Source organism: Alternaria incomplexa (genome assembly GCF_024043165.1).
Source record: "Alternaria incomplexa strain BMP 0042 chromosome Unknown scaffold_3, whole genome shotgun sequence".
Lineage (NCBI taxonomy): Eukaryota > Fungi > Ascomycota > Dothideomycetes > Pleosporales > Pleosporaceae > Alternaria > Alternaria incomplexa.
In genome coordinates this window covers 776,915-801,205 of record NW_026249852.1, presented here as the reverse complement: position 1 = coordinate 801,205, position 24,291 = coordinate 776,915, and the positions used below count along the sequence as shown (strand labels likewise).

Sequence of the window (24,291 nt, the reverse complement as noted above, 5' to 3'; positions counted from 1 at the left end):
GCATGAGATATTACTATACTCTTCCATCTTTTTCCGTATGGTTTCCATTAGATCCATCCGATTCCGTTGTTTGATGTTTGCAGGGTCATTTGCAGCATCTCTGAACGCCTCCCAGTTCATGGCGCATCTTCCGGTAGCGAGATCACTATGCTCGTAGCTTCGATCTTCGCTATCTAATTGTTCCTGGTGGGGTGCAATATCAGCAGATTGTCGCGAAGACTTCGAACTGATGAAGTGCGTACTTGCATTGCCTCGAGTTCAACCAGCTCACTTTGCAAGTAAAGCAGATTACGCACAGCAAGCTGATCAAAACGCCTGAACACTAAGGACGTCCGGTCTGGGTCGCTCGCGATATCTTTTGCAAGTGACGGATAGCCATCCAATGGCCGCCTGACATCATGGCACAGCTCTACATCACCAGCGACAAGTGAGGTAGGCATTTTTGCTTCGATAGTCTTGTTGACTTGCGGCGATGAAGGAGGCGCGCGACAAAAGCCTGTTCCGATTCTGCCTCGCTGACAGTACAGACCGGTGAAGAACCCCGCATCCCATGCGAAGTGACTTGTCAGCGAGCCAACCATGATTCCTAAATCACTGATAACGATCTTCTCGTTTTTTCTCACGCTCTACCATTACCGCATCCTCCTCACTCTTATGTTGGCCATCGCACATATTGCGCGGACGCTTTACTTTGACTGCTCGGCCCAGAGTCTCTTGTCCTCTTAGAATGCATCGTTCGGAAGCAAGGGCTATTAATCTGTTAGGATAAACGCGCGAGTGATATACAGTACTCATGTCGAGAAATATTTCACATGACCGCTTGGTATGGCACTTTCACTTTACAATCTTATCATACAAACACTCATATGAAAACATGAAAGAACTACTTTGGAGATCGTTAGCATGAAACCACCGTTATCGGCTTACCAACCCACCAACGTACACAACCAAAGTCCCGCGCGAAAAGACTTCAAGTTCAAGCGCGAAGCCCAGAAGATCGTCAGGATGACGCCGAAATCTGGCCCATTTTCCGCGATGGGCGATGGGAACGGATTAGAAATTCACGTCTAAATCGGCTGCTGGAGGAACCAGAGGTACCGGACTTACCAGAGATACTGGAGGAACCAGAGTTGCCGAAGTCACCAAAGATACCAGAGGAACCAGATAGGCTAGCTGCCAAAGCTATGCATCCAAGAGGACATCGAAGAGGTCTTCCTCTACTCTTCAGCGTTCACGATGAACTGAAAGAGGTCATGACCTGCTACGACACTGGAACCCACGAAAACCACATATCTCATGCTAAAGCTATCGAAATGGGGTGTACCGTCAGGCCGAGCCCCAATCTCGATGCTTGGTTCCAACTCCCCAACGGGAAGATCATCAAGCCTATGGGCCATGTCAATATCATGGTTCAGTCCGCTAGAGACGTAGGATCAGATACGTCCCCTATGATATGCCGATTCAACGTTTTCGAGAAGCTGGCTTTGCCGGTACTCATCGGCATGGCCTTCCTCAGAGCCACAGATACCATAACCAAGTACACCTCACGCATGGTAGACCTACCCGGAACCTGGAAGCGCTCGCTGCGTTTATATTCGATGGGGAATGCGACAAATCAAGTTTCGTGTATCATTGAGGGGCGAAGAATCTCAGCCGCTGCGGACACTGGATCTGAGATCGCCTTGGTCAGTGGCATATATGCTAAAAGACGCGGGTTTATCATTAGAGATGGCAGCGAAGAGCTCGAGCTTGCTGATGGCTCACTTGAATATACCAGCGGGTTCGCATACGCCAGAATTAGTGTGTTGGATCGCAGCCACTGGGAACAGAGGTCGACGTCGATATCTGCGTCAAAATGGAGAGCGAAGCCAGGATTGAGACCTGACTGGATTCGCTTCCATGTTCTGGAGTGCCTCCAGCTCGACGTGCTCCTGGACGAAAGAACAAGCGATGTCTTGGATGTCTTCAAGAATGGCTTCGTCGAGTTCATGTCGGATGCGCCTGATGTTGTACCCAGCATATCTCCAATTATCCACCTAGGCTCCGTGGACGCTTCTCTTGCACGGGCGAGCGACAAAGTGAGCAAAAAGACCAAAGAATGGAGCAGCTCGATCCGGTCACAGTGTACCCCAGCATTCTCAAAGTCAGCATCTTCGTCTAGCGCTGCAAGTACAGGTCAGCAGAAGCCCAGCTTTTCTTCACCGTCTTTTTGTCTGACAAGCTGCAGTGACTCCAGCGAGACCAAACGATGCTACGTCGCAAGCTCGTGCCAAGCTGATACCTACTCTCATCAGCCAGCTAGATCAAGCAGAAAATCGCCGGCTTGATCAGATAGAGAAAAGAGGTGCATCTGCTACGGATGACACACAAAAGCAACGATATGAGCTTGATCGGATAAAGCTTTTGGACGAGCTGCGGGGATTGAATGGCACACAAGTGCCTTGAGCAACTTGCACCCCTGCGACTTGCACAGAATGTAATTGAAATACAAATCTCTAGACCCCAGTATAGCTTCTTTAGACGATTGCACATATCCCTTACCGCCGCCCATTCAACATCCTCCCCTCCTCATCCCCCTCCTCCAGATCACTCAGTTCAAACTCCTCCGCATTCCTCAAACTCTCCTCATCCCCCTTAACCTTCCCCCAGCCCTTCTCATCCGCGGGATTAGGAAACGGCTCCGCACACCCCCGATTCCTCAGCGCAGGATAATATCTCCTATACGTGTAATGCGCAACCGCCATACCCAGCACCGACCCCACACTAACATCATAAACATCATGCCTGTAGTCTTCACAACGCGAAATCGCAATAAGTGCTGCGCCAAGCAGGGGTGCGAGGGCGAGGAGGACGCGGGCGAGGTCGGCGCGCGGGCGGTAGACGTGGCATTGGCCTGCGATGAAGAGGGCGAGGTAGCCGAGGCCGCTGAAGGAGAAACTACTATGTCCGCTTGGGAAACTGCGCCACCCGTCGTGTAAAACGTGATGATTCGTTTCGGTGCAGACGTCAAAAGTAACTAGTTGGTGTGCTGGCGTGCCAGGAGCGGGTTTGCAACGAGCGATGAGATCGGGACGAGGACGACCAACAGCGTTTTTAATCACGTCGGTAATGAACATGGTGAGGATCATGCTGATGAACCAGCCGAGAATTGTAACGTGCGCTTTGTGCGTTCCGGGGCGCAGGACAAGGGCCCAGGCGATGAGGACGCCGAGGGGCACAGCGCCGGCGTATATGAAGAGCCAGGAGACGGGAACGCGTTCGTGTTCTGCGTGGGGGTAGTTGATGGCGAGGTTGTCGAGGAAGAACATGCGGTGGAAGGGTTCGGCGAGGAATTGTATCTGTGCCTAGTTTGTCAGTCTTGCTTTCTTGTTGAAACCGAGAGGGGTCATTCTGGTATTGTGATTACGCACCAGTATGTACCCGCATACTAAGATGGCAATGCCAACATAATCCGAGGCATACGAGCGCTGCAGATGTATGTTAGCTATCTCTGTCCATGCGTAAACCACGCCTCATTGTGAATTCGCTCACCTGCCAGAAGCGCGCGGCCGCGCCGAGGAAACCAGGCGAATTCAACAGCTCATTGGAATTGAGCCTGTGTGTTGGAGCAGGCATGGTCGCGTGGTCAGCACGCGCATGGCAGTCGAGGTTTGGCAAGCGTCTTCGGAGGTGTGTCTTCAACTCTGCAAATGCAGGGAGAAACGCGCTAGTGGGGGCGGCTTGCGTCACTCAGGGTACACGCCTAATGTAAGCACCATGCACCGTCCCTAGACTATATCCATCTCGGATTCTACAATGACTATGCAAGACGCAACCCATCCCATCTCAATACCTTCCTGCTAACAACATCAATACGTAGAAGCCAACATACCCAACCTCCCCCCATCAACCACAACCACACTCCCATTCAAATACCCCCCAGCCCTTCCCGCCATCCACAACACCGCGCCCGCAATATCCTCCTCCTTGCCCGTCCTCCCCTCCGGTACAACGCCCCTATCCACCTCCCCATTAGGTCCCTTCTCCAACGACCCTATAATACCCATCGCGAGCTCTGACGGGAAAATGCCCGGTGCAAGTACATTACAACGGATACCGTAAGGCACAAACGCCGTGGCCAGCATCTTAGTCATATGTGTAACAGCCGCTTTACTGCTATTGTAAGCGAACGATGCGCCCGGTAAACGCGAGAAACCGCCAATACTCGATGTCGTTATAATTTGAGAACGGACATCAGCGTGCGCGGTTTTCCTGCTGTTTCCCGCGTCGAGGAGCGTGAGGAAGGACAGCGCCGTATAATATACCGCCGTGTTGTTCACCGCATACGTGTTGGTAAAGTCGGCCATGGGCGTCTCGAGCGCGTGTGCTGCGTACTCTGCGACTGACGGCGCGGCGCATCCTGGTGCTGCTTTGAGCGGCTTAGGGCCCATGATGCCTGCGTTGCAGATGAGGAGGTTGATGTAGCCTGTTTCGGTCTCGACGTGCTTTGCGATTGAGAGAAGAGATTCGCGTGACGTGACGTCGCCGGGTAGCGGGATGACGGTTTCTGGGTTGATGCACTTGGCGGCGGAGTGGAGGACGTCTGGACGGCGGCCTACGATGTAGATGCGGTGGGCGCCGTTGGCTGCTAGGGCTTTGGCCATCATCAATCCAATGCCTGGCGTTGTTAGAGGAGTGCTGTTGGGTCTGGTATGTGGGTGGGGTACCAGTTCCGCCTCCTGTGATGACGGCTACTATGCCGTTGACGTTGAAGAGCTCGTTGGCTGAGAGGTTTGTAGACATCTTTGGACGTTCGAGGGTGGGAAGCTTTGCAAATGCGGCCTTGTGGCGTCGTTACTTGAATACATGTCACTGCTACGGCTCCACCTTCCGAACATGATGATTTCTGTACGACCAGCGTGCTTGCCGCGCTCAGCTGGCATGATGGGTGGTGACTTCCCTTTCCATCTTCCTTGGCAGTTCATCGATGCAAACTCAAAAACTCAAGGACGGGTTCTGTAAAGTAAAAGCCCATTGTGTCGGTGAAGTACGGGCAAGCGCGGTATCAGTCGATGTGCATTGTAGCGGAGATTTTTTTCGCAAAGTAGTCGTGCCTCATTATACCGACATCCAATCCACATTACTACCTTCCCCAAATATGCAAGTATCAACAGACACATCAGCCGATCACTCCCGAGGTCACTTCTCCGCGTGCCAGCTTTTCCTAGCGGTAACCCACTTGAAGCTTGCACACCAGCCCTCCACCTCCCCCCGTTCCGACCGCTCAACATAATCATAAATCTCTTTCTGCGCGACCAATATATCAGCTCTCAACTCCTCCGCCGTCCAAACCCTTGTCTTACTCCCCCACTGCGTCAACAGCCTCAAGCAAACCGGCTCAAACATCTCCATACCAAGCACAAACATCATCTTGCCAAGCGATCGCTGCGCTTCGTCCTTTGGCCATTGCCCGACTGGCACGTTGACTTGGGTCGTCTGGACGTCTTCGAAGCCTGCTTCTTCGAGATAGGTGTGGTGCATGTAGAAGAGGCCGAGTGGACGGCCAGATTTGAACGATGCTTCCATGAACGCCACGTAGAGTTTCCGTAGGGTAGGCATGGGTATGTTTGCTGCTGTGATCTCCCCTGGGCCCATAGGCACTTGGCCGAGATCCCAATCTGCGAGTTCGATACATCCACCGGGTGAAAGGCTCTTGTAGATCTCGGCATATACGTCTTCCCAGTGCGTAAAAGAGCCCTTCATGTTCCGTAAATGTATGAGCTCAAAGGAGTCGCTAAAGTGCCAGCCAGGTTCAGGCTGGGGGGTAAGTGTTGAGAGATCAATAGTCAAATGCTCCTCGGGCGTAGGCTCCCTTCCTTGCTGACTGAGATCGACCGTTGACTTGGGCTTCCTCAGCGCGTCGATGGGAGTCCGATTAGCCAACTCATTGGCTAGATCTAGAGTAGCGAGCTGGTTGATCAGCTGGTCGACATCCATCTCTTTTCCCCAGACGTCAAGGTCGTCCAGCTCCCATGTCACCCTGGCATCGCCCAACGTGGCTTCGGTGGTGTCTATATCCCATTCCGTCATGTCAATTCCGACAACCTCTGCGTGCGGGTATTGACGCGCCATGGCAACAGCCCAGTGACCTGGTCCAGTGCCCAGGTCGAGTATTCTTCGGGTAGTAGGCAGTAATTTCGCAGTGGTAAGCTTGCCATGAAGTGCTCGGACGAAGATTTCATGCTGCAGAGACAAACGATCCTGCTCTACGAAGTCGTTATGTTGCTTGTACACGCATGGTAGGTAGTACGTTTCATTGCCGTACGTTCGTCCATTTTCATGAAAATATTCTAGATCGTCGGAAGCTAATGTGCGGACAGAGCGACTGTCGAGATAGGCGTCAGCTTTATACACCGTGCGATGGTATGTGGTGGCTGATCACCCGTAAGGCTACAGCAATCGTTGTTGATCCTTGGAGACTGCCGAGTGGATCTACCCAGGTGCCCCAACGACCACGTCACAACGCAGAGTGGCAAATAACTGCAAGAACAGAAGACAGCAACGTACTTAGACTCGATCGACGAGATACTCTCCGAGTCAGCCCGTCGGCGTTTGAGTGGAGCGCCTGTGAGAGGGGCAACCACGTCGCCGGGTGGTGGCTGTCCCTCGTCCATGGTCTCGGAAAGCCGATGCAAAAGATCTAACAGTTCTCGTTAAACAAATAAGACAAGAATGACAGGTAGACGGAAGAAGTAGAAATCATTCGTCTCTTGGGTATGTGCTGCATCCGTAGTACCCTAGCAAACGGGTGCTAAAAGCTGAGGTTCTGCATGCTAAGCGATGGTCGCTTGATGCTGGGGGCGCGTGGGTACTGCGTATACGGTCTACATGTGCTGGACCGTAAACGGAAACGGGCGACTTACGGCGAGAAGATCTGCAGGCGGTAGAGGAAATCGCGCTATGTGGGTGACTGACGCGATAGTTGATGGTACGCGGGCGACCGACGTAGACGTGTTGCAGCACGTTAGTAAGAGGTGGTCAGGACCGCCAATACCTCTGTTTGCTAAGAATTAGGCCTCGACCGATGCTCATCAGACTCTGAACAGCCACAAAAACGGTACGCAGGCTCAGCTGCCCGCTGACTTCTAATCATGTTGGCTCTGACACGGACGAATTACCAACCCAGCTTTAGACAGCAGGCTATCTATGTTCGACCTTCGGGCGGGATGATTGACGAAGGGATGCGCTGATACTGAGTCAACCCGTTGGCGACATGAATGCGTCCATCGCTATGTTACAACGCAATCTCCGGTTCGTGCTACGTGTTCGCAGGTGTTAGCGCGTAGGAACCCAGACCCTGCTGCCGGCTTGCAGCATGTCACAAAAGGTCGTAGCACAAGTCCAGAACCAGACTGAAGCAGCCTCTTGCTGATACTACCGCGGAGAGCAGAGTCCTAGACGTCTCAGCTGGGCTCTAGGCACAGACTTTTGGCGCCGGGCTTTTTGACGGTGCGGCCATGCTACCGGCGCCAGCGGAGCGGATCCAGTAGATCGTCAACCGGACTGCCGGGAGTGAATGCACCGTCTTGTAGCTTTTTGCACAATGTGTAGGGCACATTTGCTTCGAGGCCTTTTGCTTTGCTTCATCCCAGACCATCCTCCTCGGAGACTTTTCACACCTAGCACGCAGAGGAGTAAGCTCGACGCGGACGAGTCATTGCTGGTCATGTTTGATCCTAGCAGATGCAGCGGGTGCCGCCCGATGTATGTACGAACCAGAGAATCGACGGGTTGGCGACCAGGGATGCCAGGGTATCAAGCTGTTGGTGCTGGTAGGAGTAATCTATATTTTGTCTCCATCAAAAACCATACATAGCAAGTGATAGACAGCAATGACCGACCAGCCTATCAAGGAGCATTCCAGCTGTGAATTCGGTCGGGCGATCCTGCAGTATACGGGAAAGGTGCCGGACAACCCGGATCCCGGGAGGTGCAACCAGAGTGAGGCTGATATGCAGGCCCCCTACTCTTTCTGATGCGCATCCGTGCCGCGTCCATATGTCCGAGGGGAGTTTTACATAGCGGGTCAGAGTAAACAGGAGAGTTGTCTGTGGAGAAAAAGGTGAGACTGAAAGGCGGCGCGAAGTGCGGTGTGCTAAAGTATGGAACGCACAGTTGCGGCGCGGGCGAATTACACCTCACGGTGTGATACACGGAAGGAGCGAATGAAAACATTGGCAAGCGGAATACGCTGGGTTTTTCCGATTCAATATCGAAGTGACGTCAATTCTAATACACAGGCTACGTTTCTCATTAGGACGCAGTTCTTCTATAGACACGCTCTATACAATCAGTCGACCTCTTGGCCCTCAAACTTGGGTAACCGTGCGGCAACATCTGACCAGGTCTCTTCACCCCTCACGATGTTCGCAACGGCCTGAGCAATCTCCTCGAGGCTTGCGCGCACTTGGCCAGTAGTGTCTCGGTCTCTGAGTGTGAATGTGTTGTCCTTGATGGACTGGAAATCGACGGTGATGCCGAGAGGTGTACCAAGCTCATCGTTACGCTGGGGCGTGTTAGATTCTGATCGAGAATACAGTGTAAAAGGAGTACTTACGGCATAGCGCTTGCCGATTGAGGCACCGGAAGCATCGACACGGTTGGAGACACCAATCTTCCGCAGTTTGTCCTTCAGTTTCCGTACAAACGGATCGAAGTCTGGGTTTGAGCTGAGCGGCACGATAAGCACCTTGGTTGGGGCGACGGCCGGAGGGAAGGACAGGACAGCCTTGGCTTCGTCGTCCTCACGGGTCCAGTAAACGTGTTCACATAGAGCCTGGTTCAGTCAGCAAAGTATACATAGCTCTCAACGCATCGGTACTTACGTAGAATATGCGGCCAATACCAAATGACGGCTCGATGACGTTTGGTGTGTATTCCCGTGTGTGTTCTACTCGGGTCTGTTTCGATATGGTGATGAGCTCCTTTGGTACCTCGACCTTGCCATCACCAACTTCAGGAACGTCAATGACGATCTTGCCCTCCTTCTCTAGGTCTAGAGATAGCTTCTCACGGAGATCTTGCGACAGTGCTTCGATGGCCGCTTCGACAGTCTTACCATCCTTCTTGAAGGTGGGACCGAACTTCTTCTTGTCAAGTTGGCATTGCCACTCTTCAACCTTCTTCGGCTCCTTTAGTGTTTCACGGACAATAAGAGGTGCACCGGTCTTCTTCATGTGGACTGAGAGATCGTATGCGCTACGGTCAGCACAACCGACACACTCGATCCAGCCATAGGATGTGAGCAGCTCAGCGTCCCAGCAGTCGGCGGCGTAATGGGCCATTTCATTGGCCATGTGCTGTCTAAACCGAATCTTCTTTGGGTCGACACCGAGCTTGAGCAGGAACAGCTGAATACGGGCCAAGAAGTAACCCAGTGTCTCGTTGTCGACCAGACCCGTCTCGACAGCCTTGCCAATCTTGGTGGTCTCAACTGTAGTCTTGCCTGAAAGCTGTACGTCCCGATTGAGCAGCTCAAGCTCAACATCCTTGACCTCCTCGAAGCGTGGGTGTTTCTTGCCGCCCTCCGGGTCGACAAAGTGCTCGATCTCAGCCATGAGGAATTCTCGCACACGTAGCAGACCTTGTCGCGGGGAAATTTCGTTGCGGAACGACTTGCCGATGGAGGCAGAGGCGAAGGGCATTTGCTGGTTGTTGTGGTCTAGCAACTTCTGGAAGTTGACGAACTGACCCTGGGCGGTCTCGGGACGTAGGTATGCGGGAAGATTGGACGAGGGGCCGATGGAGGTCTGGAACATGAGGTTGAATGCGACGGGGGGAAGGAGTTCGCCGTTGGTAGCGGGGTTCTTGATGTCGTACTTCTTCATGAGGAGGCCGAGCTCTTCGCCGTTGTAGTTGTCAATCTTGGCCAGCACCTCCTCAATCTCCTTGACCATGGAGTCCTCCAGCTTGACGGCCGAGATGTTCTTGACCTTCTTCTTTTTCTTCTTGGGGTCCTCCTCCTCGGCCTCGACCTTCTGGCCGCGTGCCTCCTTGTCGCCCTTCAGCCTGGCCTCGAGAACCTCTTCGACCAAGTGATCGGCTCGGAAGATCTCACCCGTCTTGGGGTCTTTGCACATCCAGTCGGCGAACTTGTCCACGTGCCCGGAGGTCTTGAGGACCTCGTGTGTGGTGAGGATGGTGGGCTCGACCTTGAGCATGTCCTCCTCGAGGACGAAGTGCTCGCGCCATATGTCGACGATGTTGTCGGTGAGTGCCGAGCCGGGCGGGCCGTAATCGTAGAGGCCGGCGACACCACCGTAGATGTCGAACGAGGGCGCGTAGAAGTATTTGTGCTACAATGGCTGCTGTTAGCACAATTGGACAGTGTTTGGGCCGTCGCACTCACCTTCATAAGCTGCTCGAAGGCAGCGCGCTCGAAGGGCTTGCCCTTGTGGGTCGTGGTATCGCTCGGCATGGCGACGTTCTTCCGCTGGGGCAGGGTGACCTTGTATCGCAAGAGGGGTGGTGTGGACGAGAAGTGCTTGGTGGGATGAGTCGGCGGAGGTGGGGCACGATATTGGACGGGCCTACGTAGAGGCAGACGCGCAGCAAGTTGGGGGACGCGCACTGGAATTAGGCGGCGCATATACTACGGCTCCTCTCTTGCATGCGACAAGAGAACACTAATGAGCGACGCGGTCTAATGTACAAACGGGCTACAAACTTCGGGCACGGAAACCAAGAAAAGCGATGCTTCGAATCTCGACACGCCTGAGGCTCTGCTGATGTGTGGCGCGCCAAGATTACGGAAAAGCACAGGCCGCGGCTCCACCGAAAAGTTGAGCAGCACCGTGTTGCGGACTCCACGGCCAGTGCGACACACACCAGACCACACACTCCAATACGGATCAGTAACGTGACCCCGCTCCAACATGGCCTTCTCCAAGAGCCCCAATGTCGCCTCTGGGATCAAGCCCAAGAACAAACTGCGCAGACAGGCGGCGCATCTCTCCATCAAGAAGGCGCGCGAATCAGAAAAACGAGACGCAAGACTCCGTCGCAAGCGCGAGGAAGAGAAGAACCCTGCGCTACGAGAGGAGCGCTTAGCACAAAACAAGCCTGCGACCATCGACGGCAAGCGAGTATGGGATGAACCAGTCGGCGACGAAGAAGATGCGCTGGGTTGGGCCATTGATGTGGAGAGACTGGCAAAGAGGAGAAAGGTGGAGCAAGAGGAAGCGGCACAACAGGACGGCGAAGACGGTGAGGACGAGGGCATACTAGCGAAACTGAAGAAGCGCGACCAAAAAGCAGGTGGAGACAACTCGGACGACAGCCAGGACGACGAAGCAGACAGCATGCTCGACGACTCCGAATCCGAACCCTCTCTCGACTCCAACGATTCCGACCTAGACTCCGACACCGCCTCTTCCAAACCCGGGAAACGCGCCTCCAGTCCCAGCGCCACATCCACAGCAACGAATCTCGAACTCTCGCCCGAATTCCTCAAGCAAAAGTTCCCCTCGATATTCAACCCGCGCACCGACGACCCCCAGATCCTCATCACAACCAGCATCAACTCGACGCTCCACAAAGAAGCTGAAATCCTCACCTCCCTCTTCCCCAACAGCACCTACATAAGACGGACCCAGCACGTCCACGCGCACAAATACAGTGTCAAGGAAATCGCCGGTTTCGCCAGCGCACGCGGCTACACAGCCCTCGTAATCCTCATGCAAGCCGAGCACGAGAAAAAGCCCGACGGCCTCGACATTGTCACTCTGCCCGACGGACCGCATTTCCACTTCTCCCTCACAAACTGGGTCGAGGGAAAGAAGCTGCCCCGCCACGCAAACGACACAGGACACTACCCCGAACTCATCCTGAACCAATTTAAAACTCCCCTCGGTATCCTCACAGCCCACCTCTTCCAGAACATGTTCCCTGCGAAACCAGAGTTGGAAGGGCGCCAGGTCCTCACGCTGCACAATCAGCGCGATTACATCTTTGTGAGGAGACATCGCTATGTGTTTAGGGATAAGCGCGAGACTGAGAAACCTATCGTGGGGTCGGATGGCAAGCCGCTTCCGGGTGTGGAGGATGTTAAAGTGGGTATGCAGGAGATTGGGTAAGTTTTGCTATATCTTTGGACTATCCTCAGGACTAGACTGCTAACGTAAATGGCCAGACCGCGAATGACGCTCAAACTCCGCAGGATAGATCGCGGTATCCAATTCAAGAGTGGCCAGGAGTGGCAGTGGAAGGGCCGCATGGAGAAGCAGAGGACGAGGTTCAACATGTAGATGTCTCACATTGGAGAATGTCTGCAACACCTTTCTTGCTTTGTTGCAAGCAAATACTAAACCATTTTTCACAATTTGTTTTTCGTATCTTTGCCGGCACCCTCCTGAAAATCGAGGATACTCAATATCAGCCACGCGCTTTTATATACAAGTGGTCAATGAATGCAAGAATAACATTGACCATACGATCTAGTACGGTCCGCACTCGCTACACACTAACCCGGGTATCGTACAATACTATCCTACGCCACCCCGTCCGAGTCCCTTTTTAAACCACCCCAAGCTGAGGATAATTACTCTCCACCGTGTGAGCCACCCTGATCGTTCAAGCACTATGTGGCACGCCCATATTGCCGCCACCTCGATAGCCAGTTCAAGAATGATGTCCGCGACCGCGATAATGAGAGGGACCAGGTGAGTGACTGTTGTGTGATGCGCCACGATGATGCCGGCTCAGAAAAAGGTTTTCGGGATAAAAATATCCCTCATACCAATGGCCACCAGATGAGCGATCGTGTCGCTGACGAGCAAGAGCCGGCTTTAGAAAGGAACATTCGGGATACTATCTTTCAAGATGCCAATGGCCACCGGCACCATGCGAATTCTTGCCTGGCAGAAACTCGCTGTATGACAAGTCACCACGGCCTGGGCTCAGAAGGGGAGATTTGGAAGACTCTCCTTCATTCCGCAAATGGCCACTATCCTACTTGTTGCCGTAGCCGCCGTATCCGCCCGGGGTCATCATGCCTGTGGGTCCAGGAGTATTCGACGCCAGACCAGCTGGGTGGTTTGTGGGTGTGCTTGGGCCGTCGACACCGTGCCTTGCGTTTCCGGGATAGAAGGTGTTGTTGACACCCTGCTGGAAGCCTGTCAAGCCTTGCGAAGCCCCCTGTGCGGCAATTACAGCTTGTTGCGCTGTTGCGCTGGCTGGTGGTCCGACACCAGTAAGACCCCACATATGGCCGCTCATCTCGTCGGGAATGGTTCCGTCAAATATCTTCTTTTTCATGTCCCAGAAAACGACTCCTGTCAGCCATGCGTCGGATCCTGCTGTGTGTGAGTTGCCCACACGCTGGCAGCCGAGCTCATCGGCGAGATCTTGAAGGCCGGACTTTGTGCCTAGATTGTTGAGTATATTGGTCGCAGTCGATCCGATAACACCGCGCCGAACAAGGTTGTTCGCATGTCGCCAAAGGTACTTGACATCGAGTAACTTGGGGAAGAAGACATTGACGAGCTTGCGGTACGTATCCTCATCCTCGGGTAGCGATTGTGAGGTTAGCATCTTGAGCATGTATGCGAAGTCGTAACCACTATGAAACGATATCCAGTTGACATCTTCCGACAGAGTCATGCCCGATGTGGTGAGTAATGACCCGAACTCGACAGGGTCGATACCTAGCTCCTTGTGCTTTTCGAAATCGGCGCCAGACTTCTTAAGCATCTGTATTGACTCCTCGTTGTACATGTCATCTTCGAGGGAGAACTGGAAGTTGAAGGACCATGTGCATGGGCAGACGACGATGTTGTTTGCATGTCGCTGCAACGATTTTGGCTTGTAGTTTAGGTCTGTAATGTCGAGATGCGATGGCGGGATGTCGCCTTGTACGTTGAAGAGGGTGACGCCGAGTTGGATGATCTTGAGCAAGTCGACGTTGCAGCGCACGGTCTGGTAGTGATATGAGGCTTTCGAGTTGAAGTCTCCGATAGGCCGCGCGACAACACCGGGGAACTCGGTGTCCTATTCAGAGAGTGAGCATGAAGTCCATGAAGGAGAGGGAGAGGTAGAATGGAAACTACCCCATCGAAAGAAGACGTTGCGCCACCGTTGACGGCTGACTTTACACGCATCAGACAAAGCTCCCAAGCAAGAGCTGTCCGACCGGCTGGTAGGAAAATGGCATACTGACCATGCTGATGTAGGGGTACTGGTCGATGAGCGAGCGCAGCATGTCCATCTCCTGGTGCAGATTCGACCGCCAGACCTCTCGTATCCGCTGTCCTGCAATGCCTTTAGCGCCGTCCTGACCACGAGCAGCATTCTCTTGTATTTGCGCGCCGTGGGCAAATCTCATACGCGCTTCATGCCCGTCGAGTCCTGTGCCTCCGCCTGCCCCGCCAATTGCTGCTGCTGCCCCGAGCCCGGCTCCGCCCAGTCCACCACCCAGCGGTGCATTTGATTGGAAGCCGCCCTGATGTTGGCCGAAGAGGTTCAGATTGTGTGCCTGGTTGCCGCCGCCGAAGCCTCCATGTTGCATGTTCTGCTGCTGGTGTTGCTGGTGCAGCGGTTGTTGCTGCTGCTGTGGTATTGGGCCCGAGAGATGCGCGAAGGGATTCGAGAGGTTGTGACCGGGGAAGCGGCCCCCGTGAGGCGGCATTGTGAAGCTGCTGTAGTGGTTGCGACGATTCGCGTGTGCGTGGGTAAGGTGAATCCCGTGGATGTTCGTGCAGGTGACGGAACGATGGATCTTCTTGGATGCCTAGATGAAGCTCGCGAGAGTCGTGGGTATCCTCGGGCTGTACGAACGCGTCTGGGGTGGTGATAGCGATGGGGTGCGGGCGATGTGTGAATGGTGTGTGGGGAGAGCAACCGCAGTTGACGACGTGCGGAGGCCGTGCGTATGATCGCTCGCCGCCAAGACATGTCGAGATGCGACTGACGATGGTCCAGGAACCACCGACGCCAGCTCCCACAACCGCCTTGCCTCACACCAGCTGCTCACGAGGCTCATAGAGTACGTAAGCAAACAACACGCGCTCAATTGATATGTTCTTCCCTGCGCGCAACAATTGCTGACTATGCCAGCTCCATCACCATGGCACCACGCCCCTCCATCACCGGCTTCGACCCCAAGAAGTTCGCCGCTGCCTCTGCGAACGGTATCAAGGGCGACCCATGGGCACGATAGTACGCTTTATACCACGGACATGCCCCATCCCACACACACTTACCTTCCCAGTGAGCAATGGCGATACACCGGACCCTTCACCCGCTTCAACCGCTTCAAGGGCTCCTTCCCCGGCCTCGGCATAGCCACAGTTGCATTCGCTGGATATCTCGTTGCCGAACAACTGTTCTTCGAGGATAAGGGCCACCACGAGGAGGGACATTAAGAGGTGGTGTTGAAAGGAAGCGCATATAGACGAGGGCGTACCGGTTGCTTCAGGCTTCGTTACTGCGGGATTGTATATATGGAATATCACACAGAACGAGCAAACAAAAACTTTCATCATCTACGGTTACCCTGTTGAGCTGCTGGATCGCTGATGGACGGCGACAGATGCCAGTGAGGTTTGGGCTCCACAACATGTTCAGCTGCCTGGAAATCTTCGCAGGAGATATCACAACAAGGCATGGATAAAGATACGAACCAAACTGATCTCATCAGCTCGTCTATGTTCCGCAGTTTTGGTGAAGCCCACGGAAGCGTACTCCCACTCGGCCAATTTACAGGACTGGGACAACGCGCTAACAATCGCAGGATGGACGCTGAGTTATCAAACGAACATCTGCTCCAAGGCTATCGATCGCGCGATTCGTAACTGCAAGTACGCGAGAGCTTGCCGAATTCTGGAAATGTCGTGGAAGCAAAACGCTGCAGATATCCTGGACCTTACGCGAAGAATCATATATACGAAAACCGCCATATTTTCCAATCTAGTGGTCTCAGTAGTAACCGCGTTATTTTGATGTTACTCCTCAATCGGCGATCGATGTGTACGACTAGTCCTCTCCCCTTTTCTATCGCAGCAAGGGAGTCGTCTTCGAAACGGAGCTCACGACTTACCCTTATCAAAGAATGTGGTATATTGTGCGCATTGATACACTCATGACATATCACCTATAGCCCGAAGTTTCCCCAACGAGCACGTCAGCCTTACTTTCCACCCTGCGTTCACATTCGGTCTTAGTATCCGAAGATCACCACTCCGGGTTCGAAGGACCATCAGTGCGAAGAAACCACGGCCTCACTCGCTTGCCCACAGCAAGGCGATCACGAGCGCCAGCAGCAAGCGAGCCATCGTCTCCCCGGCCTGTTCGTCCCAACAAGAAGATGGTCGTCAGCTCGTCCTCCACTTCCCGGCAGCCCCTCAGGTTCCCTGCGTGGGTAAGCAACAACGACATACGAGGTACGCACACCGAAGACGTAAGTATACCCAACTGGAACCTGCCGCATCCCCGCCAGTGTCTCAGACGGCCAGACTCACCACTCGGCGCCTCGTCATACATCTAGAACTTGCATCTCAAAACCATATCGAACTCGTAAGCCCTCAGCGCTCTGATCTCAAACTCACCACACACTCGGGACACGGGAGATATGTTCACGACAGGGGAGGGGTAGGGCAGGTAGGGGGAGGCGAGGGTTCGTGTCAACGTCGAGAAAACGGAGCGAAAGCGATCATCCAGTCGGTGTAATACCACGGCTTCTCTTCGGTGCACGCGGACTCGCGCAACGGCGCGCACGTTTTTGTACATGCGTGCTGTCACTTCTGTCACTTTTTCGGCCTTGGGGAACGGCTTCATCTAGCCGTGTGTTCGATTGGGGTAATGTTTAGGTCGTAGATCTGTTGCTTGATTGGGGGGGTCAGCCCGTTTGCGGAAGTATGGTTGCGACGTGGTGCTTGGGATGTGCCGTGATCGGCGCGGCAGGCATACACGGAGTTGTAACATGGCATGATGGGCTCTCTTCAGAGCGTGTGCGGAGGTTAGGGGTGGTGTGGTCTTCGGCCGAATTGTAGGGTATGGCTGTTCACTTCTTGGCTTGACCACCACTCACGCCGACTCACGGTTTCAGCGCTACAAGCTTACCGCTTGGCCCTGGTTCGTGCAACAAGTTGATGAACAAGCAGACTGCGTTCTCGGCGCGAGGTGTACTCCATTGTGTTGTCTAGACTATCTGTCTCAGTGATACAGTGGCGGCAAAACAAAGTTGATGAAAAACCTCCTAGTATGGGCGGAGCGCAGGGTGGAATCGGTGTTCTGGAACCGTCTTCTATGATGCTTCTTCTACCAAATCCACAGTTCTATCATTCTCTCATGTAAAGATACATGCGCTGGCATGCAAGTCACCTGATTTCGATATGTAAAGCAAAACCATCCGGGCCATTTTGCTTATTCTTTCCGCCGACACAGACTGGCCTGGACACGGTGTGCCAGCATTTCGATCGTACCTGCAGCTTGAGATTACCATCGTGCATGTTGCGATGCTTGCCTTGTTCGCAAACGAGATTAGGCTCGTATGGTGGCTTGTTGTATATATTTGCTTTTCTCTACTGCATTGACCACCGGCAGTTGTAGGCATTGCAACAACATTAGTAAACTAGTCTCGATCCTTGCGAACTAGAAGGAGCGCTGATCCGTCATAGGATCTGTTCGAAGATGCACACGTTATGGTTTTCGTATTCAATTCTGTTGGACGACGATGTCAAGTGTGATCGGATTTTGACTTCAGCATCCCAATGTATGGCCTATTCGACGGAATGAACTAAACAAGCAAAAGGCGGTCGGCACTTCAGCCCAGTTCGACTACAGTATTGTGTTATTCGGTGTGCGCGACACGCATGGCGTCTATACCCACATGGTTTCCAGGGTTATGAAAGATGACCCTTTTGGCCCCTCCCTCACCTGCCCCTTCGAGGGACCAGCCGAAGAGGAATGTGCATCATGGGACCGCTGTGCGTCTAACGCTTTGACCAGTGATGAAATTTGCAGTTCACGCCACGGGGCGGCTCATAGTGGTGTTGGTGGCCCTTCGATCGCCAGCCGAAGGATTCTAATCCATGTTTCACGGCCCGTGAGCCACCAGCGCACCCCTAAGAGATGAGCCTGGCACAGAGAAGATGTCGTTGCTCTCTCTCTGTCGGTACTATGGTGAAGAGCGAGACGGAATAATAGCAATTGGAAGATAGCCAATGAGGCGCCAATGGTACGCACTCGGTGTCGGCTGGCGCATTCTCTGTCAATTCTCACCACCACATGACCCATTAGTGCTGCAAAGCACACGTACGATCTGATCCGGCGTATGAACACAAGAGTGTTCGTTTTCAAGATTCCCCCGCTCTTGTCCAGCTGTTCACGTCCCCAATGGCATACTATGGCTCTCAGAGACTGTTTGCATCCGAACTTGCTCAAAAGCCTAAAATCTAGGCGTCAATGAGAAGGTAAAAAAGGGTCCTGATCTCCTGAACCCAGGCTGGAGCTTTGTTGAGCAGTGGTGGAGTTCCCGTCCATGCATATTACCCCTCTTTTTTTGCAAGTCGCCCATGGAGAAACAAAATGAAGAGCTGCATGAGTACTCGAAATGATCCACCCATAAGTTGTTGACTTCAGAGTACGTGTATGACGAGACGATATGTAAGACATGCCGTGGTAGCACTGCGAATCCATGTATCAAAGAAAATTCTGATGTTGCGTAAGGTTCAGGACTGCGGGCCGGAACTTAGATAGGCCGTTGGGAGCATTCTTGCATGGTGAGCTTGACGCCTCCATTCAAGATTCGAAGCTGACGGTTGTCTGGACCTCAGATTCAGTCCACGCTCACACCATAGAGAGGCTAAAGTGAGGATTATCGATAGACTGCTGTACCTAAGCAGTGGTCGCTTACCAGATGTGGGAGTTGCTCTTCAACCGACAACCAGGTACCTAGGTAGTTCTACCTGCAAGGACTTTCTTAGAGTTAAGCGAATCTTACGTCCCGACCGGAGCTTGACCGCGTTTTGAAGTACTCGCCGGTTGACCTATCAGGCTGATGGGACAGGTGCTCGTACTTTTGCATCCGCTGCTATCTCCACAAAATGTGAGATAAAGTTCGATAGATCCGCCAGTGTCCCGTTGCATGAAAAGGCGAGAGCGTCTCTTGTTGAGAAGGGTACGACTGTGGCTGCGTTTGCCCGCCTCGAACCACCGGGATGGAGGGATAGTATATCCGCCAGTTGCCAAGGTGGGCAAGCGAAGACGCCACATTCACTCCATTGGTGGGATGGTTCTCATTTCGGAGTTATCCACTACAGACAACATCAGCAGTTGTAAAGAAAACATTGGTACAGATGGTCTAAAACATTGAACATGCAACAAGAGTTGCTGAATCATCTGTCAAAGTCTTTCAAGAACCGGCTCCAGACGTTACAGGCAGATATGAAACGCGATACCGTCAGGGAAAGCCTAAGGTTCCGGATCGATCTCCTACAGTTGTTGGAATTTCAGTACAGCGAGACCGTGGCTACCGCTGTCAATAGCCGTTGCATCCCGTACGCCTTAATGGTGAAACCAAAGTCTAAAGCCTAGCGAGGGCGGATCCGGAGGGCTTCCGAGTTGCTGTGTGCATCGGCTTTGTTGAACCCGCATTCGGCTTTGTAGCAGATGTTCTTCAGCTTGCAAATTGCCCTAGTTAAAGTTGAATTGGGCAAGACAACTAGGTGGGGCTCAGCTAAAGTCTGCCGGTGGGACGAAAAGGGTTAGACGGCAAGAATTGCGACCTGCAGGTACAGGAAACAAGGTTCTAGCATGGACAGACCTCCGGAAGATGCAAACCTGAACACGTCGCAGAAGAGGTACGAGTTGTACCGTCATTGATCTTTGGGAATGCCAGCATGTTCCTGGAGAAGCTCGAATTCACTGCCCAATGCCTCGAAACGAATAGAAAGTGGAGCGAAGACGAACACCTATAATTGGACTCGATGAGGTAATTCCTGTGTGCAAACGGTCTCCATGAAAGCGGACTACGGCGCATGGATAGCCACCTGGGCGTGTGGATACACCGGTGAAGATTGTGTCCGGAGGTTCGGGCGCCGAGCCTAGCACATAGGAGCCCGCTAGAGAGGTTCTCGTGAGGAGTAGCGCAGTTGTTATGCAGCCAACGTCATCTACACAACGGGGAGGCGACTGATAGGAGCAGCTCGTTGGAGCGCAGAGGTGTGGTGCGTAAGACGTGGGCCGCCGGTGCGTGGGAGCAGCAGCAAGGTGGAGGTACCGAGTAGTTCTCGCCGATCTGTGGCCAGCCGCCAGCGACCACTGCAGGAACAAGGGGAACCACGCAGCGGCCAGGAACCACTGGGACTATCGAGACTAGAGACGTGTTCAGCTCCGGCGTCGGTGGGAGTTGGCGTGCACAGTCGTGTGCACAGCTGTGGTGATGGTGGAGGATGTTCCCGAGGACCTGCGGGCGTTCTTTCCAGTCCATGGGCCTACTCAGGTAGGCAGCCTTGGCACAACAGCACACGTGAGCACGCTTTCACCTCCAGCCTCGGGGAAATCACAAGCCGACGACCGGCTACCCTCATGCATCTGCACAAGAACCTCAACGACGGTAACACCATCATCGGACATTTTGACATCAGTCGGTGTGCTCACATTGCGTCCATGCAGCTGGTGTAGTAGCTGACGGCCCACCACCCCCACACGGCTCACGCCTCAAGTATTGGATCTCATTACAGGCGCATTTCCCAAGAAGAAGAAAGCGTAGAGATAGGCGCTCGTCACACATGTTTGTGGAAATCTTGGATGGAGCCGTGGTACAGCGGCTGATGCGAGGGCCTACAGCCCTTACTGCTGTTGTACGCGACTGCATCACAGCATGATACGAGCAGAAGGACCGTGTTACAACACCGCCGTACCCAGAACCGTCGCAAGCTCAAGGCTATGCTACGCTGGCGGTGCGACTGCGCCAAGGTGGCGCTCTGTGCATGCTGAGTCTCTTGGGGACAGCCAGGAAGGCACATCAGAGGGGTCTCACAACTCACGATAGCCAGCACCCGGTCATCGCTGTCGTGGGGCTCTGAAACATGTTTGGAACTTACCGGGCCCGAGACATCACCACATGGACTTTGACCTCGACGAGGGCTGTTCGCGATTTCAGATCGATCCGCCCACGAGCCCTGTGTAGATTGAGACGTCTGAGTGAGGCGGGGTATCGAGTCCTTGGACACATCGTCGGCCATGGTAGGGGCTCTCTTCGGTTGTTTCAGGTTCCGCCGTCTCACGAGCGAAGATCTGCAGATGGGACGATGCTCTAGCCTCTCGTCTTCTGCTCGGACGCTTATCGCGATCCCTTTCTGACAGTTTGATTGTTCCGCGCCAGCACACGACGACGACATGCGTCAATACTTAGAGTTGCGCTTCTTGTCGACAAGCTTAGCCACAGATCCAGTCCAAAGTGGCAGACATGTTGATGCTTAGGCCTTATGCGTACCCATGTGCCCCCAGCACCAGGCCTAACCCTGCACGCATTTGCGCCGTGCCCGCCTGAAATCGCGAACCGGCATACTCGGCACTAACAGCACAAATGCTGTACGTAGCTGCCAAAATCATACTCTCCCCGACTGAGGATACCCGCTCGTATTGTCAGCACAATCTTACGCGTGCTGTGCTACGAAAGCTTCGTTGTCCGCGAACACAGCAGCGAGAGCTTACCTTCCCAGCCACGACACGTCTTTCGACGCGTTGCCAAATCCTCTCGGATGCACAACAACATACGGCCGACATTCCAAGCAAATTGGACCTCACGGCCTCGTAGCATAGCGGGCCTGGACGTGGTCAGAGCAGATATGCAGCAGATTTAACCGTTTATTTCGCTGCAACGTCCAATCAGCGCCCGCTATATCTGCCCCTGCAACGTTATATTGCGCAGGCCGACCTGTCGGGCCGCGTTCACTTGCGCGCTCATCGTCAGTGGCTCACAAGCCTTATGAAGTCGGGCATCCCCCGTCTCCTGCACCCCTGTTTCCGTCATCCCCCAGCCACTAACAGATGCTCAGGCGCCGTCGCTCAGCGGCAGATACCCATGTCTTTCTCTCCTGCTGGCGCGCAGCGAGCCCTGTCCTGGCTCGTCCTGGATGTCACTAACCTGGTGGAGCACACTGAGCACCTTCCATCTTCTCCACATACTCTCCGCTGCTCGTCCAAGCCGGCCATGTTCCTACATAGTGAGATCATCCCTACATTTGCTGTTACTTTGCCGGCCACAAAGCTTCTTGTTCCCGTGTCACGGCATGCAATACTGCGGCATATGCCAATGATCGCTCTCCAGCAACTACAATCCTTACTCGAATCTTTGCTCGGCTACCTGGACCGTCCACCACTCCCTCTCATTCGCAACCACCGCTTGTCTCACTTCGGTCTGTGCAGTTCGCCAACCTTTACTCGACCCTAACTCCTTGACCGCATCCTCGTGTTATTCCCACACGGAGGGCAGAACCCCTTCATCAGCCGTTGCCCTGCAGTGGTCCGTGTTCAGGCTCTTACGTTCTCTCCTCCCCTGCAAATAAGTTGTCTACTTGACCAGGTACGCATATATTACTTTGGTTGCTATTGCATCTCAACTATACCTTTACCCTCATTTGGCACGCCTGGATCCTAGCCTTGGCCCAAGTTCAGTCATCTCGCCTCGTCCAACCTCGATCCCTCCAACTCAGGTCTTGTGTACCAATGGCAAGTCGTTCGCATACATCACTAACGCCTCCAGCAGGCGTATAACCCGGGCATCTGAACTCACAACATCCGAGCTCGCGTGCGCGAGACAGGTTTCCCCAGATCATCTCATCAACTTCAATGGTTGTTGCCATAACTACATCTGCCGGCCACTTGTGGGGACCTGCACACGCCATACTAGCATTGCTCGGTTCGCGTTGCTTGCGTTAGGCTTTATTTTTCTGGGGTTCGTTCAGGCTCCCAAGCCATGTTTTCGTTCCATAAAACCGATGCCTCCCGGTCTCGACAGTCATCCGTCGACTCTCAGGCCATTGGGCCTACCATTCCTACCGCAAGTTCAGACTTTTGGTCAGAGCAGTACTCCACACATTCAACTCATCCTGGCATGCATTCGCCCGAGCAACACAGAGCCCATCCGGCTAGACGAAGTTCCGTGTTCAATCTACGGTCTAGAAGCAATACTGCGACATCTATGACCCCTTCGCTGTTGTCTCTCAGCCATTCCGAGATGGCTGATCATGAAGCTTCTTGGCATGGCTCACCACCTGGACATCGACACACCAGCAACAAGAGTCATAAAGAGTCTACCGGATCTAGGAGGTCGTTGTTCCGCGGGAAGAAGGGCAAGAGGCTGAGCGAGACGCCCATGATAAACGTCGATGAGTTTGAAGGGGACGTCAGCGAAAGACGATCATCAATCCTACGGAAGGGCAAAAGAAGCGAGGATGCTAGTAAGTGATATCTTCCCTGGTCCAAGGCCCTCTGCTTATCGTGACAATAGGTACGAGTCTGATTAGCCGTATCTCGAGCCCATTCGACTTCCAGCACCTTTCTCACACCGACCGACATCAAATAGCTGCTCTCGAACAGCAGTTGCCCGTCACACCATCCGATGACGTCCATTTCAGGAACTTCTCTTCTGAAAACCTGGCAAATGGAGAAGAGAGATCCACGTCTGCTCTAGGCTTCACATCTCCCCCTCGTAGCCCAGAACCTCGTCACGATTCCGAAACTGTCCCCCACTTCCCAATATCGCGACGACCCCTTCGCCTAGCCCGATCTATAGAGAGCTTCTCCCAACCTAGCCCTCGGAAACATACGCACACATCGTCGATACAGTCGCCTCATCTTCCCTTGGGACCCGCCTTCGGTACACCTGAGTTCGCGTACGAAGAGCCTACTTCTGGTCCGCGTAGGTTGTCGCGGTCGAAGCGAGAGTCGGGTATCTGGGACTCATTTGCTCTCTCTGCTGTGTCCACCCCGGACATACTACCTGAGATATCAGAAGATTCGTACTTTGGCCATGCAGTCACGACGCCTGATGATTCAGCCATTCACGCAACCACACCGCCATCCTTCAGTCCTAGTCTCGCAGATGTTGTCGAGGAACCAGAAAGATTCGTCAGCCCAAGACCTGCACCACAGCCCCCAATGAAGTCCCCGACTTCGCCGAGATCGCCTTACTTTGGATCGTTTTCCTTTCAAAATCCGCGATCTCCCGTTACCTCTAGATCACAGGGTAGAGGTCAGTCTCCTGCTTCACCAAGGGCAGAGCCTTCAGCTTCACGACCCTCATCGCAA

The 24,291-nt window shown here is 53.6% G+C and overlaps 7 protein-coding genes across 7 annotated transcripts; 2 read left to right on the top strand and 5 right to left on the bottom strand.

Annotated features, from left to right (window-relative positions):
- Positions 1 to 2,537: 2,537 nt before the first annotated feature.
- J4E90_002647 (uncharacterized protein) lies at positions 2,538 to 3,426 on the bottom strand (the record flags this gene model as incomplete). The annotated part of the gene is made up of 2 exons (XM_051432224.1): positions 2,538 to 3,338; positions 3,421 to 3,426. The coding sequence occupies 2 exons, from the start codon at positions 3,424 to 3,426 to the stop codon at positions 2,538 to 2,540; spliced, it is 807 nt and encodes a 268-aa protein (XP_051293646.1).
- Positions 3,427 to 3,848: 422 nt separating this feature from the next.
- Positions 3,849 to 4,782, bottom strand: J4E90_002646 (uncharacterized protein; the record flags this gene model as incomplete). The annotated part of the gene is made up of 2 exons (XM_051432223.1): positions 3,849 to 4,657; positions 4,707 to 4,782. 2 exons carry the CDS (start codon positions 4,780 to 4,782, stop codon positions 3,849 to 3,851), a joined length of 885 nt encoding a protein of 294 aa, XP_051293645.1.
- Positions 4,783 to 5,178: 396 nt separating this feature from the next.
- On the bottom strand, positions 5,179 to 6,653 carry J4E90_002645 (uncharacterized protein; the record flags this gene model as incomplete). Its single annotated transcript, XM_051432222.1, has 2 exons — positions 5,179 to 6,240; positions 6,624 to 6,653. The coding sequence occupies 2 exons, from the start codon at positions 6,651 to 6,653 to the stop codon at positions 5,179 to 5,181; spliced, it is 1,092 nt and encodes a 363-aa protein (XP_051293644.1).
- A 1,676-nt stretch (positions 6,654 to 8,329) lies between these two features.
- On the bottom strand, positions 8,330 to 10,456 carry GRS1 (Glycine--tRNA ligase 1, mitochondrial; the record flags this gene model as incomplete). The annotated part of the gene is made up of 4 exons (XM_051432221.1): positions 8,330 to 8,545; positions 8,597 to 8,815; positions 8,865 to 10,334; positions 10,388 to 10,456. 4 exons carry the CDS (start codon positions 10,454 to 10,456, stop codon positions 8,330 to 8,332), a joined length of 1,974 nt encoding a protein of 657 aa, XP_051293643.1.
- A 457-nt stretch (positions 10,457 to 10,913) lies between these two features.
- Positions 10,914 to 12,284, top strand: J4E90_002643 (uncharacterized protein; the record flags this gene model as incomplete). Its single annotated transcript, XM_051432220.1, has 2 exons — positions 10,914 to 12,109; positions 12,170 to 12,284. 2 exons carry the CDS (start codon positions 10,914 to 10,916, stop codon positions 12,282 to 12,284), a joined length of 1,311 nt encoding a protein of 436 aa, XP_051293642.1.
- Positions 12,285 to 12,987: 703 nt separating this feature from the next.
- Positions 12,988 to 14,662, bottom strand: J4E90_002642 (uncharacterized protein; the record flags this gene model as incomplete). The annotated part of the gene is made up of 2 exons (XM_051432219.1): positions 12,988 to 14,025; positions 14,195 to 14,662. 2 exons carry the CDS (start codon positions 14,660 to 14,662, stop codon positions 12,988 to 12,990), a joined length of 1,506 nt encoding a protein of 501 aa, XP_051293641.1.
- Positions 14,663 to 15,100: 438 nt separating this feature from the next.
- Positions 15,101 to 15,398, top strand: J4E90_002641 (uncharacterized protein; the record flags this gene model as incomplete). Its single annotated transcript, XM_051432218.1, has 2 exons — positions 15,101 to 15,141; positions 15,245 to 15,398. 2 exons carry the CDS (start codon positions 15,101 to 15,103, stop codon positions 15,396 to 15,398), a joined length of 195 nt encoding a protein of 64 aa, XP_051293640.1.
- Between the last annotated feature and the right edge of the window lie 8,893 nt (positions 15,399 to 24,291).